Below are 15,691 nucleotides of genomic sequence, written 5' to 3'. Positions count from 1 at the left end.
GCTGGAAAGCGATGAACTGACAAAGTCAAGAGGGAAAGGCAAAGCTATATACACAGGAGCTGCAGGCTTATGAGTCTCAGGTGAGAACTATCAACATAATTAGAGCTAAAGCGGGACCAACACAGGAAGTACAAGTGTCCTTTCTAAATAAAACACAAAACAAAATAAAGAAGAGCCAAAGACACAAAGTAAATCTCTTCACCACAACAAATTTAATCTTTTTCAAATGTCAAAAAATCAAAAGTATATATCCAAGGCCAATTTTTAAAGATACATTTCCTCAGTCGGGACAAATGGGCCTCATGCAGATGGGAGGTTGTTTTATGGGATTGTTGAATGTCAATAGAATATGAAATACTTCTACCCTTGTCCTTTAGCACCCAGTTATCAACAAAGGATATCAGAATTATGTATTAAATAAAAAAAAAAAAGATCATGGCCCAAATGAGGAAATGTCAATTTTCATTCAGTGACTACAGCAGTGTTGACTTCATTCTAAGGAAGCATTTCCCCTCGATAGATAAATAAATTCACACTTTTAATTATGTCTGTGGAACAAAACAAAGTTTAAAATTGAAAATTCTGACATAAAACTTAACATTGTAAAATGTTTTACTCTGGCCTTTTTTCTGTCCATTAACAGCAGCAAATAGCCACTCTGGGAAATGTCAACACTTGCATACAGCAAGCAGATGACAGTCTCCCCTCTCCTGCCAAACACAGCTGTCACCCACGATGATCGGCTGCACTTCACACCCAACAAGGCCTGAGTCATTGTTTACGCTGCTAAGGTTGAGGTTTGGGCGTAGTGCTCCCTCTATATCACTGCAGGTCCCTTCAGATCAGGAACAATTCCAGGAAAGTGAGCAACAACCTGTGGTGCATTTAAACCAAGCCTAGTTTCATAGTGTACGCACAGCTCATTAAAACATCCAAACCTGGCACTGGAAAGTCGTGAGCTCATCAATCATGAGATGGAAAGTACACACCAAGGAGTTTACTGACAGACAGAGAATATCTAATATTATTAAAAATGTTCAGAATGATGATACACATATACATTATATGCAACAATTATATCCCCGTTAATAAGCACATTATTTTTCTGACAACCAGTTTATTTTCTTCATGTGCTAAAGAAGATTAATGAGACGTGGAACTGCGTACTGACAGCTCAGTTGTGCTGCTACAACACCACAGACAGCAAGATCATTCAGTCAAAATAAGTCAAAAAGTAGTCAAAGCCATTGAAAATATATCAACTCATTATTCTCACAATTGTTTTGTCTGCCAACCACTGTGACGAACCACTGCAGACACAAGACAAGTGAAATGTCCATTAACCGATCCCATAAACAATAAAGCTTGTCTGTGGTACAGCCAAGCTCGAAGCACAACAGAGCAACTGAAGCTGGATCTCTGTTGTGGAAAGGAGTGTGCCCATTTTTAACATGTCAATTTCTCCCCCTTTCTTTTGTTTTTTAATCCAATTAGTTGTGTTTTGCACCACAGGCCAATTGCAGAATCTGCACTTTATACTTTTAGTTCATCCTCATTATTTTCCAGGAGTTCTCAACAAGAGCAGTTGAAAGGATAAAGGGGAGAAAAATAAATGGGACACAAAGGTCTCTGAATTACTCTACCAGGCAGAGACATGAGCAAAAGTTTAGACATTTTTTAATGCTAAACATGTAACATTTCATTTCTATATCATTCAAATAGGAACAGATCCCCGTTTAATCTTTCAAGGATCAAATTACAGAAAAACCTTTGTTTTGTCATACCAATTCCCTGCTTTATATTTTTCTGCCATTTTTCATGTTATGTCAGAGTGTCAGAGACTTAAAAACTAAAAGATTTGCGACTTGTACTGTGTCATCCAGGGGCCCGTTGGCTTGGCTCTTCCGGTGTCCTTGCACCTAGGAGCATAGGCCCCCCTAGCACCATGACATAGAAACCACTGAATTTAGACAAAGCAGGTAAAAGTGCATGCTTCGACACCACAAGCCTAAAACTCCCATGTGTGAAAACAGCAAACTAACTTTCTGAATATAGCAAAAAAAAAATTTAAAAATCTTCCAAAAGGTCAGTTTCCAGTGATATAAAACAACATTTGCCTGAGGACAAAAAGCCAAGAAACAACTTTTTTCTATAAGGGCACACAAAGCACGGTGGAAATGGAATCAAAGTAAACATTGTTGCCATTTCTTTATTTAGTTAGATTTAAACCTAGGTGTGTGTCATTCTCACCTTAGCTTCAGACGTGGGTTCCAGGTAACACAGACGGTTTCCTAGTCCCTCTGCACCTAGGCAGAACTTCCGATGTTCCTTCTCGATGGTGGAGACACACTGGAGCACCACCTCATCATCCTGCCAGGTAAGAGAGGAGGGTGTTAATGCCAAAAATGCTCTGACCAAAATAACATACCTCCCCAACTTCGAATTAGAACATACGTATACATCAGCGCTTTGCACTTAAAAGGTGACAGTGACACTTAAGACATCAGAGAGAACAAGAAAAGTGGAAAAAAGAGGAAATATTGATTTGATACACAACACACATTGATTTAAACTACAAACAGAGCAGCAGAGAAGAAAATAACCCAAACTGTTAATCAATAACAGTAAAGGCAACCAGTTTGGAGTAAAATACTTTCTATATCCGTCACAGAAAGTGTAAGAATGTGAGAAAGAGGACGTTCACGAGTCAGTCAGTGCAACCAACAAATGAACATCTGTATCTGTCAGGCTACAAAGGGTCGGGCTCCATTTGGAAACTCATGCACAGATATTGATTGTGTGTGTAGTGCGAGTGTGTGTGTGGTGTGCATGTCTCCTGCCAGCTCACATCCCACACTAATCTAAGCTGATGGTTGCCATGGTTCTGGCTCCCACCTCTTTCACAGCAACATTAACTCAATAGATTTAGATAGAGGCTGAAAAGCACCCACAGGCTCAGAAGGCGAAATGATAGACCCTGACAGTGTTTCAAACAATGGCCTAAAACTCAAAAATGTGGTATGAATGCAAAGCTAAAGCCATGCAGAAAAAACACTCAAAAGGGTTTTTTCAGGGTTTCCCATATCGCCTCACACTGTGAGACATTTTCTCTGCGTTAAAAAGCCTCTCTTCCATTTCCTGCATGCAATAAAAAAATGGACTTGGAATTGTTGGCAGCCAGTAATTTCATGCTGCTATACAAATGGAAATGAACTGAAGACAAGGGAAAATATGTATTTTCAAGGATAATCTCTGGGCAGATTTTCAAGCTCTTTCAGCAGATGTAAGAAATTAAACAGATATTGTTTGGAGGCCCAGTAGTTATGATGGTTGAGTAATGAAGAGGCTGTTTCTTTTTCTTACACTAAATGTGAGAGGTGTCCACCGTTAGTGCGCTACAGTAACACCGAACAGAACTGAACAGCAGACCAATGATAGTCGAAGGTTGCTTGAAGGTCATTAAAACTGTTTTTAGGGTAACAAAACTTACCAAAACTGCACATGCTGGTATTGATCTTGTAATCTAACTTTGCAAAAGATACCATTTAAGTCCATTTTCAAAAAGTACTTTGCTGTTCTTGGGAATTTCAATGCAAAAAGTATCAGAGGGTTGAAATTGGACCGGATTCTGCTAACAGCCTTCAAATTACATGCAAAGAAAAAGCAACAGGTACATCTCATCATCTAACCTGCATATTTTATCATCAGCATGTTATCATACTTTTCCCACATAAACACAACCTAAAGAGAAAAGAGCTGACTAAAAATCAATGAATAGACTAATTAAGGTTACAGAATAATCTGTTGACAATACAGTATTTGTTTAGTTAGAAGAAAACAGAGTTGTCATTTCTCAGCAGGTCTGTCTTAGAGAAGCAGAGTCACGTTAACTGTTGTGTGAAGCAAATGTGAAGTAAATGAGTGGCCACCATTTTAACTGCCCTCGATTCCACTTTGGGCTTCATGGAAGTGACTATTGATAGAAAGCATCAACGCAGCTTTAATGGCGGTTAAGTGATGAAGGACATGCAGTTTGTTGTTTGAAGCTACATACATGGAAATTTAATACAGCCACAAGATGACCAAAGACTTTTCACCTTCTTAAAATTGAGCACATGCACTTATTTCTACTTAGCTGCTTGGGATTCTGGTGACTTAATGAAACCAGCATGCTATGGCACCATTAGCTGCCAACTGCATTTATTTTCTGCATGTACCGTGACACACCTTTTATATGAGACAAACACAAACAGTAGGACAACATGTCACCACCTTAATGAAATAAGGTGAAAAATCATTAAAAGTACATGCATAGTGTAGGCCAGGCAGCTTTAAATGTATATCAATATTTTTTTCAGTAAGGGGTGCCAAGTACTGAACTTAAGAGTAATCAGTGTCTTACCAGCAGTCAGAGCACTCTCATTTTGAGAGAGAATGTCAAGGTTTTATAACAGTAGCAGAAAACTAAAAGCTACTTGGATGAGGAACGAGCAAATCTTTCTGTATCTGAAAAAACTGAAACCTCAAAAATGTTAGTTATTCTTGCATATATTTGCTCAACTAGACTCAAACTGGCTCCAAAGTTCCCATCATGTATACAAAAGAAAATGACGCTGGTAACTGAAAAGAGAGTGGGCATATTTTTAGAAAAACAGTGTCCAATAAAAATGTGATGCTGCAATTTTATAAACACAGTGTCATCTGTCACACACACAATCCACAGCATGACAGTATTGGTCATGCTTCAGTCAATAAATTGATTCTCGCACTGTGCATGTATACTGGGATAAAGGAGAGTAGACGAATCAACTGGTCAAGTCGAGCTTAATTTAACTGTGCATGTAAATGTACAGTGTTACACAGGTTGGGTCTGTATAAAGTGGTCTGTATTGCAACCTGACCATGGATTGCATTGCTACATGAACATTATATGGTTGAGAAAGTGTTGCTACAGTGTGAACAGTTTTTAGCTTGCCCATTCTGTCATTTGTTTCTGAATCTCCAAAACTTAAGCACTCAATTGTCTACTGGAAGTGACACAATTACTCATAATTGCTTAACAACACCACATACATTTTTGACATACTTCAATGAAAGTGGGCAACTCCACTGACAGACTAAGACCAAGAAATAAAGTTTCTTCACTTTGATAGTGAATGTTCAAAGCCAGAAAATAGTTCTATATTTAGTTAGTTTAGTTTATTTAGTTTCGCTCGATGACTGCTGGGATAGGCTCCAGCCCACCCGCTACCCGACCGACGGATTGACGGTATAGAAAATGGATGGATGGATAGTTTATTTAGTTAGTTAGCTAGTTGGTTGCTAGCCACCACCAATTGGTGTGATTGCCAGTATTCTGATTCCAAAATTAGGTGTGGAAATGAATAAACTTAGCCACAGAAGTGCAAAGATCTGACTATGAAAAGGTGGAACTGATGATGAGTAAGTAGACTCGAGTGTGGGTTTAAAAATTTGACTTTAAGTTGGTAATCAATTCCAAAGCCCGACAAAAATTTTGATTCTTATGTGAATCTTTTTTTTTTTTTACATCACCACATCCCAAACAGAAACAAAGTTGCACTGAGATCAGGAGGCTACATGGACTGAATGCCATCAAGTCATCTGAGATGTGTGACGCAACAGGAGGATGAGCAGAACTGATGATAATGCCAGCGGAGTTCTAAGTAAATAGAACCCCAGGAGACACTGTATGGAGGTTTTAATGTGGATCAAAATGCCAAGAAAAGATCCCAAACACTAATGAACTGACCATGCGCACCCACAGCCAAGACACTTTAAGACAGTTTCTGTCTCTGTCTCCACTCCTGACTTGTATCAAAGCCAGAGAATCTGGTGCATCTGAAGCAAAGTGATCCTCGCAAGAGCAATGCGACCATCTGCTAGACAGCTACAGAGCAGCTTCATTACTATGTATAGGGCCCTGGCCTGCAGAAGGAGGAGGTAAGTGAGGGCTGGGTGGATGCTTAAGCCAGCCTCCAAGTGTAGAGTGGGAACTTGACCCTGCCCTCACCCACAAGACCCCACTTGTCCTCTGAATCCCGCAGTCCACCATTTCCACACACTAACAGCCAGAAAACCAAATAAACAAAAGTTTGTCCATCTGATCAGAATGTTCCTTGTACTGACACTTTTGAGAATGTTAATCCTCTTGAGGAGATTCAGCGTTTCCACCCAGTTTCTTCTTCTTCTCCTTGCTGAACAGCCGGCTTGGTGTGTGACAGCAACAGGTGTGTCGGTGTGTGTATGAGGCCTGATGAATTCACCAGCTGAAACCCGAGAACTCCTGATGCTCCTGCGTGCCAAATAAACTCCCACAACTCACCAGGCGCTGCCACCAATGTGAACTTGAGAAAAGGTGAATCTGTTCAATCCCTCAACAGTGCTATTTTGACGCACATTCTTTGCACATGCTCAGTGGACATCAACACAGGCTGGCTTTCGGAAGAAGGACAAATTGCAAAAGAGGGGTTAAAAATAAAAGGAATAAAGAAAATTCCAGCAAATTTGTCTCCTTGTTCACGCTGTTTTAGAGGGCAGTCTGTTTAAACTGGTCTGACTGCTCAGGAGTCGTGTTTCCCATAAATGTCAGGCAGGGTGCTAAGTACAGCTTGAGCTGCTTGTTTTTAGTGAAGCTCTGCTAACATGGACAGCAAAGCAGATAATGTGTAGATGTGTGAGAACTACAACCTGATAAGCTTAATAGGGACTGATATTGGTACCTATCAAAGGCCAGTTTGTATGATTGAAAAGTTAGTTTTTAACGTGACATAAAAATAGTCTATAAAAAGCCTGCATCCAAAAAGGATTGTAAACTAATCTTAACTGTCTAGCATACTGGTGGAAACCATCACACATCTAGATTCTTTGCATTCACAAGGGATTTGTCAAATGTGTTCACAGACCATATATCATGAGGTTATTAATTCCAATGTGCCAACCTTATTTAAAACTTTCAAAGCTTTGCTGAGCCTTAAGAAATAGGAGATACTGTAAAAAGAAATCTATGAAGAAGAAACAAGAGCCTGAAAAAGTGACAGAGGGAAATACTGTTGAACCAAAAAGATAAAAAAGAAATAGATTAATATATTCATGAGAGAGTTTTAGCTGTTTTACATTTTACTGTAGTCTCTCATATATATTTCAAAAGTCAGGAGTCCAAAACTTGCAACACTTGGCCCCTTCGTTGATTGCCCAGTTGTTTTCTTTTCTTTTTTCAAATACAAATTCAAGTTAGCTGCAATGATTACATTTGTGATTATATCACAAACACAAAGATGAAACAGGCTGCACTTATGTTGCTAAATCTACTTTATGTTCCCATCCAGACATAGTACAAGAATATACTTTACTAAGACTAAGACATTATCTATCACACCTTTCTCCCATACAAAGAAAAAGTCTCTGAAAATAGGTGAGTAGTTCCTCACTGCAAATGTCTGGAACCTGATAATGCCCATCCTCCATCGCTGATTGGACTATGTTGAGCTTCCAAGAGCGAGTGCACAATAATATCTGCACTCCACAGAAGCTATGATTGCTTAAAACAAGCATTGGTCCGTTGAAACCATAGTTATGGTGAGAAAAGTAGCTCCTATGATTTCTTATTCAATTCAATTCATTTGAATTGTATTGCATCAACTTACAATAAAATTCTTGTCATTGCACATCAGCAAGAACGTTCAATACAAAGTAAGATAAATTACAATTAGTTTGATCCAATATATTATAATCCAACACAATCAGATTGGAGAATAACTCAGTATCACTTTGAATGTTGCAGCAACAAGGAGTTCATCCATTTCAAAAGATTTAAACTTTAAAGTCATATGCCCACATCACTTATAAGTGATGTGCACATACAGCTTCACAGTGACATACTAATGTATGTCTAATGTTGTAGATGTGCTGTTTAAAGAGAGCTGGAGCAACGTGAGAAAATGTTTCTAGGGCTCTCCCTCCCTGTAACTTCTAGATATTTCTGTGGTGCTCTGTCTTGTCACTTTCTGTTCCTCTTGTCACCGTTTGGTTTGACAAGTGACTCCTGCTTTAGCACCTCTAATTTCACTCCTCTCAACAAGGGCTGGCAGGTTCTGAACTGGTCCAAGTTTGATTTAGGTTCACTCACTCACCTCACTTTTAACAACATTTGCTTTTACCCACTAAAAAAAGAAAGAGCGGCTCTGTTTAAGGGTGACATGGCCAGAATGGAAACACACATTTTAGAGAAGACATTCAAACATAAAGGCACAGATTTGTTTGTTGTAATATTTGTAATACATTTTGGCAGTGGGTTGAAAACTTTTTATTTTCACATGCACCAGAATAGCATCAACTGTGATACAAGTGCACAGGGGTTTATGGCCTTGTTTATGGGCCCACCTCTAACATTTTGATCAGATTTAAACATAGTTTTTCACAAAATGTGACTATTATGGACGCTAAAACGAGCTTAAACAAAGACTCTTTCATAAAAAGGAATCATTCACCACAACTTTCCCACTAGCTCTGAAATCAGTCTCTTGCATCCAGTTTCCCTCTATTAACAATTTCAAGAAGCTGGAGATGAAAACATGACAGTCATCAAAAGTTAAGCATTGAGATTACTTTCCTTTTAAAACATGATCAATAAACTGGCATTTGTGGAAACTAACTAAGAACACATATTATGTTTATAAAGTTTGGACCAGTTATCTTTGTTTTGCTGTCATATCTAGGTACTGCCATAGGAGATGTCAGAAATCATTCACTCCCACCCCAAAGTAGAAGGCAATTTGGAACTATTGGCAGGTGATCGAAGGGAATAAGACAACGGTAAGAGAACATTCACATATGCTGCTAACTCTGCTTAAAATCATGTGGTAAATCACCTGAAACTAGTTTCAATTAACAAATTCAAGCAAATTTTAAATAGAAAGGAGGCAAATATGTCTGGTTGCAACTGTTATGATTGACTATTCTCCCCCTGCTTTGCCTTAAATGACTATGGTGTAGAACAATGATAAGATTTTTAGTTTCTCAAGAGTTTAAAATTACGATGTTTAAGTGTCGGTGTAATGTGTGCTCTCAAATTGGTCCGACTCTACACTTATGCTGCAGAAGTTTAAATGGATTTCATCTGTATTTTTTGGCAAGAACAGAAAAGAGAGCATTACGGTAGCCTAGTATGGTTATACAAGTGGCATTAGTATAAATCAGATAGCTAATGGATGGGTGTGATTAATATACTATCAGTGTCATGCTTGATGAACAGACACATGAGCATGCATAATTTGTGTAGGTGTGCAATTGTAAGTGTGTGGATGTCTGAGTCATGGGTCAAAATGAATAATGCACCACACATCAAAGCTTTAGATTAAAAAACAAAAATAGGGGAATTTTGCCTTGCAGCCCCCTGTCATGGATGTCAGACTCCTAGATTTATATAGTGTTATAGTAGAATAGTAGTAACAAATTGGATTTTCTTGGTATTGTCTATATTCACGTTGCTTTAGAGCAGCTTCCAATAATGCAGCCAATCATGCATGCAAGGGTAACTTGTCCACCTAAGCAGACCAGGTAAATAAATATGTTCAGACATGAAGCCATAGATGTTTAAAGTGTATCATCCAGTTCAGAAAGAAAGTGCACTTTAACTATGAAAATCTTCATTTTTCCCAAAATCCAAAATTGATTGTTAAACATGCAAAAAAGGGAAACACACTCCACGTTACGGAATACACGGTACAGTACTTACATTTCACTTTTTTTTTTTAAAACTTCTGCGTTCTGGCACAGAGATGCTCTCATAAAGGTTGTTTACATCTTTGAGGCGTACAAAATAAATGTGCAGAGGTCAGGTGATGTTAAAACATAAACCTCAGTGTGACTTGAGCCTATTTTCTCCTCAGAGCACTCAGCTCCTGAAAGCAGCCAAGAGTGGTTTGAATTCCACGCTGTTAGTGCTGTGTATGTCAAGTTTAATGACTCCGAAGAAAACAACATAATTAGGCAACTACTCTGTCTTGAGAATAGATTCCACTTGGTATGTACTTGTGAGTAAAGATCATTGTACAGGTCGAATCAGTGTGCACTGAAGTATTTTGCAATACATCAGTTGCAGTCAGTGGAAGAGGTGAAACTCTCTCCCTACAAAAGCTGGTAATAATTTGTAGGTCCATCCAGTTACAGCAAATATGTCAATTCTAGGTTGTAGCTCCCACAGATGGATGCACACATCTGACAGAAAGAGCTGTTTCCTGGATGTCAGAGGGCTCGCTGAAAAACTGAAGATGAATGTGTTATAATTGGCAATTTTATTCTTAAAGTGAAACCTTCTGAAATTGCATTTTGTCTGAAATAAAACTGCATCTCTAATCAACTTTCATAATATAATAGAACAGTAAAAGCATAAGACCAATGAGAATAAGACCACTTCTTAACACACATCAAAGTCTTTATATTGTGTTTTCTTTTGCCGTCAATGCAATTTTCTGCTAAAAAAAGTACAAAGTGCAAAGTGCAAAACCTGAAGTGCACAGCAAGGGGAGTTAAATTTATCACAGACTGCCTGGAATATTCTGTTTGTGGTCCAGGTGTTTTGTTCATCATATGTCTACATTTTCATATTTTAAACTTCAGCATCATGTCATCTCTGTGGCTATTTTGGCACATTTAAACAGAGAGAGAGCAGCTGTCTCATACTCCACCATTTTAAGCCAATAAGAGCAGACTGGGTTTCTCATAAGAGGGCACTTAAAGGGACAGCAGCTTTCAGATAGGAGGTCGGGCAATATACACCAAAATGAGAAAAATTGTGTGGTTTCGATGGTTGTTTTTAACAATAGATCATTTAAGTTTCTACAAGCAGGTCCACAAAATAAAACAGACTCTTTTTAACTTAAAGACCATATGTCAGTTTTGCTTTCTCTGTCTATTTCTGCTGCCCCCAAGTGGCCAAAAAAACCGTAGATTTCATTATTGTCATATTCTTGACAAAGTAGGCAACATACACGTTAAAAAAAAAAAGTGTTTTAATGTGTTAAGTGCAGAGACGTTACATCACATTTTCTGATTAAGCCACACCCACTCAAAATCAAAAAGACAATACACAGCATAAAAGAAACCATGACAAAATCATTACCAGCTCTGGCACAAATTACTGCATTATTGTAGTACCACTGCCAGAAATAAGTTGAATACATTTTCAGGGCTTTGACAGTAGATGTATGAAGCCTACAAAGAATGTCAAGTGGTCTAAAATGGAAAAAGCATTACAGCCAAAGATGTGACAACATTCAAAATGAACTGAGTGACCTAAGGAAGACTGGTAATACAAAAAGGCTCACCGGCTGCACCTCCTCTGTCCTCTGTTGATTAATGAAGGTAATTATTTATGTTGAGAGTCTGCTCACGCTGCTACTGGGATTTTACTTCTAACTCTGCCTGGACCACCTCAGCGGCTTAGTGCAGTCTTTCCAGCTGATATTGATCAGTTAATTGAAGGTACAACTTACAATTCCCATTTAAAAAATGTTGCATGATAGCGTTTTAACCAGCATACATCTCCAGACTCTCTGAATCTTTGTACTGTATCTATATGCTGTAAACGATGTTATATTCAAAGTCTTCACAAAGTCTTCTCTTTCACATTGAGGAATGATGTACTGAAATTGTTCAACGATTCAAAGTCACAACATTTTTCCAAATTGCCAAACTCCTGTCCATCCTTACTTCTGAGGGACTCTGCCTCTTTAAGGTATTCTTTTTATACCCAATCATGCTACTGACCATGTTACCAATTAACCTTATTAGTTGCAACATGTTCCTCCAGCTGTTTCTTTTCAGAATCACTTCTGTCGTGATGACATGTTGCTACCATCAAATTCAAGATTAGGTATGATTTCTAATCAAAAGGTAAAATGTCGTTGATGTGTTTTCTATCTTCTATTGTGAATCGGATATTGTTTCCCAAGACATGCAAATCATTGCCTTCTACTTTTATTTACATTTTACACAGCGCCCCAACTTTTTTTGGAACTAGGGTTGTTCATATCTCTATGCTATTGATAAGGATATAAAACTTAATGGATTAATAATGGAATTATATGAATGTCTAAGTTAAGTCTGAAGCAGTAATTCAAACAGAGTATTAATCATGAATGCATAATGTTTGATAATCCATCCATCCATCCATTTTCTATGCCCTCTAAACCAATTCAGGGTTGTGTGTGTGTGTGGGGGGGCATATTTGCCGTCCATCACAGGGCCACACACAGAGACAAATGAGACAAACACCATGCATGCTCACACTCACTCCTAGGATTGATTTAGAATCACCAATCAACCTAAGATGTTTTTAGCAGGTGGAAGCAAGCTGGAGTACACTGAGAGAACCCACACATACATGCGGTCATAGCACAAACTTGGCAAAATAATTCATAGTCAAAGTAGAAAACACATCACATAGGGGGACTTGTGGGAGCACCTTGTGAATTTTTTGTGAATTAAGTCACATAAGGCCAGCTGGTAAAGGGTAACCTGAAGGCTTCATTCTGGCTGGAAAGAGGAAAACAATGTTGTACTTTCTTCATGTTTTATGGGTATTATATAATCTGTCTGACACCAATTTAAAGCTGGAGACTGAATAATGGAATACGTCATCCATTTCCACTGAGCAAAACATGTATTTAATGTTAATGCAATGTTGCTTGAGCTTACATTCTCCTACATGATCAATTAATCTATCACTCAGCTGAACAGGGTCACCCCAGTCAAACCCTTCACATCTTATTTATACATTTGAATGATGGAAGAGACTGAGTAGTGTTACGTCAAGGTTCTGTAAATGATGGGCATGGCAGTGGCCTCAATGTCCTTCAGTAGTGATGTCTGTAAAGTGTCAGAGCTGCCAGAGAACACACTGTAGTCTGCCATCACAGTCTGCTCAATCAATACAGATGAAATCTTTCACATTGGATTTATATCCAACTAAGGAAGCTTTACCTGAAGCTGTAGGACATATCCATAGTTCACTAAAGTCAAAATTTGCAGGGGCATCAACTACTGCCATACAGGGAATGCTGCATACTGGAATAATGATGCATTGACTCAGATGGGACAGAGTTTCTAGGAGTAGGAGTTCATGGTTCTGCTTACTGAATATTCCTGTATTATTATATTTACACATTTTCGATGTTACTTTTAAAAGTATTTTTTATGGATTACAGGATTACTGCTTCTAAAAATGTGTTACATTTCTAAGTTACTTGCTAAGAAAAGTAACTTTTAAGACATCCTTTGTGTAAACAAATATGAAACACTTGCAGTTTCTTGGTTAGATGCCAGAGTAGATTGACATTTTAATTTACTCTAACTCAATACACTGCCTACAATCTGATTTATGATCTAAAGCTCTGAAGGCAAATAGCAGGAATGATAGATGTAACATCACTTTAACAGCACTTTAATATAAATTCTGTTTGTCAAAAATTAAAGGGATTTTTTTCTTAATGAGCTTATGGAATGATGGGGACCTAACTGTTGCTGGTGTCATCTCCTTTACCACACAATCATTAATTTCCCTAAGAGTGGCAGCTTTAAGCTAAATTTAATGCAAGCTGCTGTTTTTTTTAAGGTTGTAGCATCAACTGTGTTGCAGAGCTATGTTTAGCCTGCAGGTGCTTCTTCAATCTGAAGTACATTTCTTCACTGCTGACACACACATGGTATCACAGAGGCACTTATTACATATTTCACCGTGATGCTGTACAAGTCATTTCCATGTATGCATTTAAAGTATTGAGTACTTTTAAGACTTAAACACTGTCCTCGCTGATGAGCAATTTATCTATATCTAAATGAAGATTTTTGCTAAATTAGCTAATATCTGAAATGGTAGCCAACAACAAATAATGCATGGCTGGTGAAATTATATAGACTTAACTGAAGTACCTGTTAAAACTTAGGAAACTAGTGTTTCCATCAGCACTTAAACATATCTAAAGATAAAAAAATCTACCAAACAGTACCCCACTTGAAAGCTTGTCAACACTGACCACTACTCTGACACAGTAAGATCCAGAAAATGTTGTATATTACTCTGTGGTTCAAAGCATTTGCTTTTTAAATGCTACTTTATCCCCATAAAAATGGTGTTTAAGTGTCGCTGGTCTTGTGCTGCCACGGCTGAAGCACTGCCTCTGGTGTGGTTTAGTGCCAGGCAAGCAGAGCTGTATGTGCTGTGGAAGCATCATCTTTAAAAAGGCTAAATTTAAACCCCCAGAGTCTTTGCCTTGGTATGCAGAAGCCTTCCAGAACAACATAAACTCCAAATAAGCCCAGAGGAGCCTCTGCTGAACTGCAAGCCTCAATCACCTGCTTTCAGAAAGGTGCAATAGCAGCTTACCTGCAATAGGGGCTAAAATAAGCTTATACAGTAACCAGGTAGACCTTCAAACGGAACATTAACCTTTAGTTTATTGGCCGAACTTAATAACTGTGCAACTGTGAAGTTTTGTAATGCAAGTCACATGTGTAGAATAGAAAAATAGTGGAAGATTTTTCACCTGTTGATCATCATTGTAATTTTTAGAGGCAACTGGCCAAAGAATAGACAAAAGTAGACCTCTACTTTACCATCTACCACAGACCTTATCAGGTACTTGAGTTAATCAAGCTGATATTTTTTTAAAGCTTAACTCCAGCCAGTTGTTTACCTCTTCTAGGCAACTAATTGCAAAGAAGAAAAGCCTGCCAAAGGCCCCCTACAATTAAATAATGGTAAGATGAAAGTTTTTACTTCCTTAAACATGATGTTTGACAAACAACCTGTTCACAGCTTTATGGAAGATGATTGGTATAGTTTGTTGGTCTATTAGTTGACAGATGTCTCAAACAGCTATGGACAGATTTGCATGTAAAGCTCGGGCATGGACAAATTTAGATGTTATTACGTTTAGATTTCAGTCTGGATCCAGATCTGGATCAGTGTTCAGAGGTATGAAGTCTCCTGTTAGCTCGTGTGTTTGGTTCTTTGTTAATCAGCTTTCAGTAAGGGTATCATGCATCTTCAGTTTTATTTGAAGTAGCCACACCAAAGAAGCGCTCCGTTTTCTGGGGATAAATATAACATAATAATACACACGGCACCAAATTCAGTTTAGTTGTTTTGTAAATGCCCCGAAAAGCGACAATGAATACACCCAGATGAACTCAGACTATATATTTTCCCATGATTCTTTTACAAATTCCCTTTATCAGAACAGAGATTAAGCTTACATATGTGAACACAAAGTTATCCATTAACAGCAAAGAATGTCCATGTTGAATTCAAGCCCAGTGTTTGACCCTCCATCACACCTTGACAGTTACCGGTCCAACAGCAGATTACTTTTCACTCTCTCGAAAATATAAAACATGCAATTTCCTCCAAATCATGTCTTATGACTACTTCCAAAACAGAAAACCAAAGCAATGATGTAGGTGAACCTGATGACAAAATCATCTAAGAATGTTGACCTGCAACATATCCACAGGCTTATTCTAAAATCTTCATCAATTTGTATTTCAATTAGCAGTCTTATTTCGGGGCTTCCAATGAAAGCACATTTGTCTCAGCACTGCAGGTTTGATAACAAGGCTCGGTGGACCTCAGGGGAAGCCCCCCTCTCCCTTCTCAAAACGCTGTTGTCAT

The 15,691-nt window shown here is 38.2% G+C and overlaps 1 protein-coding gene across 1 annotated transcript in view; it reads right to left on the bottom strand.

The window, feature by feature from the left end:
• Positions 1-15,691, bottom strand: part of ryr3 (ryanodine receptor 3) — a 116,014-nt gene that overhangs the window by 96,798 nt on the left and 3,525 nt on the right. The window contains exon 2 of the mRNA XM_072362402.1: positions 2,251-2,370. Within this exon, the coding sequence (XP_072218503.1) occupies positions 2,251-2,370 (120 nt within the window). The remainder of the gene's footprint in view (positions 1-2,250; positions 2,371-15,691) is intronic.

The sequence above is a fragment of the Leuresthes tenuis genome, unplaced genomic scaffold, assembly GCF_036924035.1.
Source record: "Leuresthes tenuis unplaced genomic scaffold, fLeuTen1.0.hap1 SCAF_13, whole genome shotgun sequence".
NCBI lineage: Eukaryota > Metazoa > Chordata > Actinopteri > Atheriniformes > Atherinopsidae > Leuresthes > Leuresthes tenuis.
This window is presented reverse-complemented; position numbering and strand designations above follow the sequence as displayed.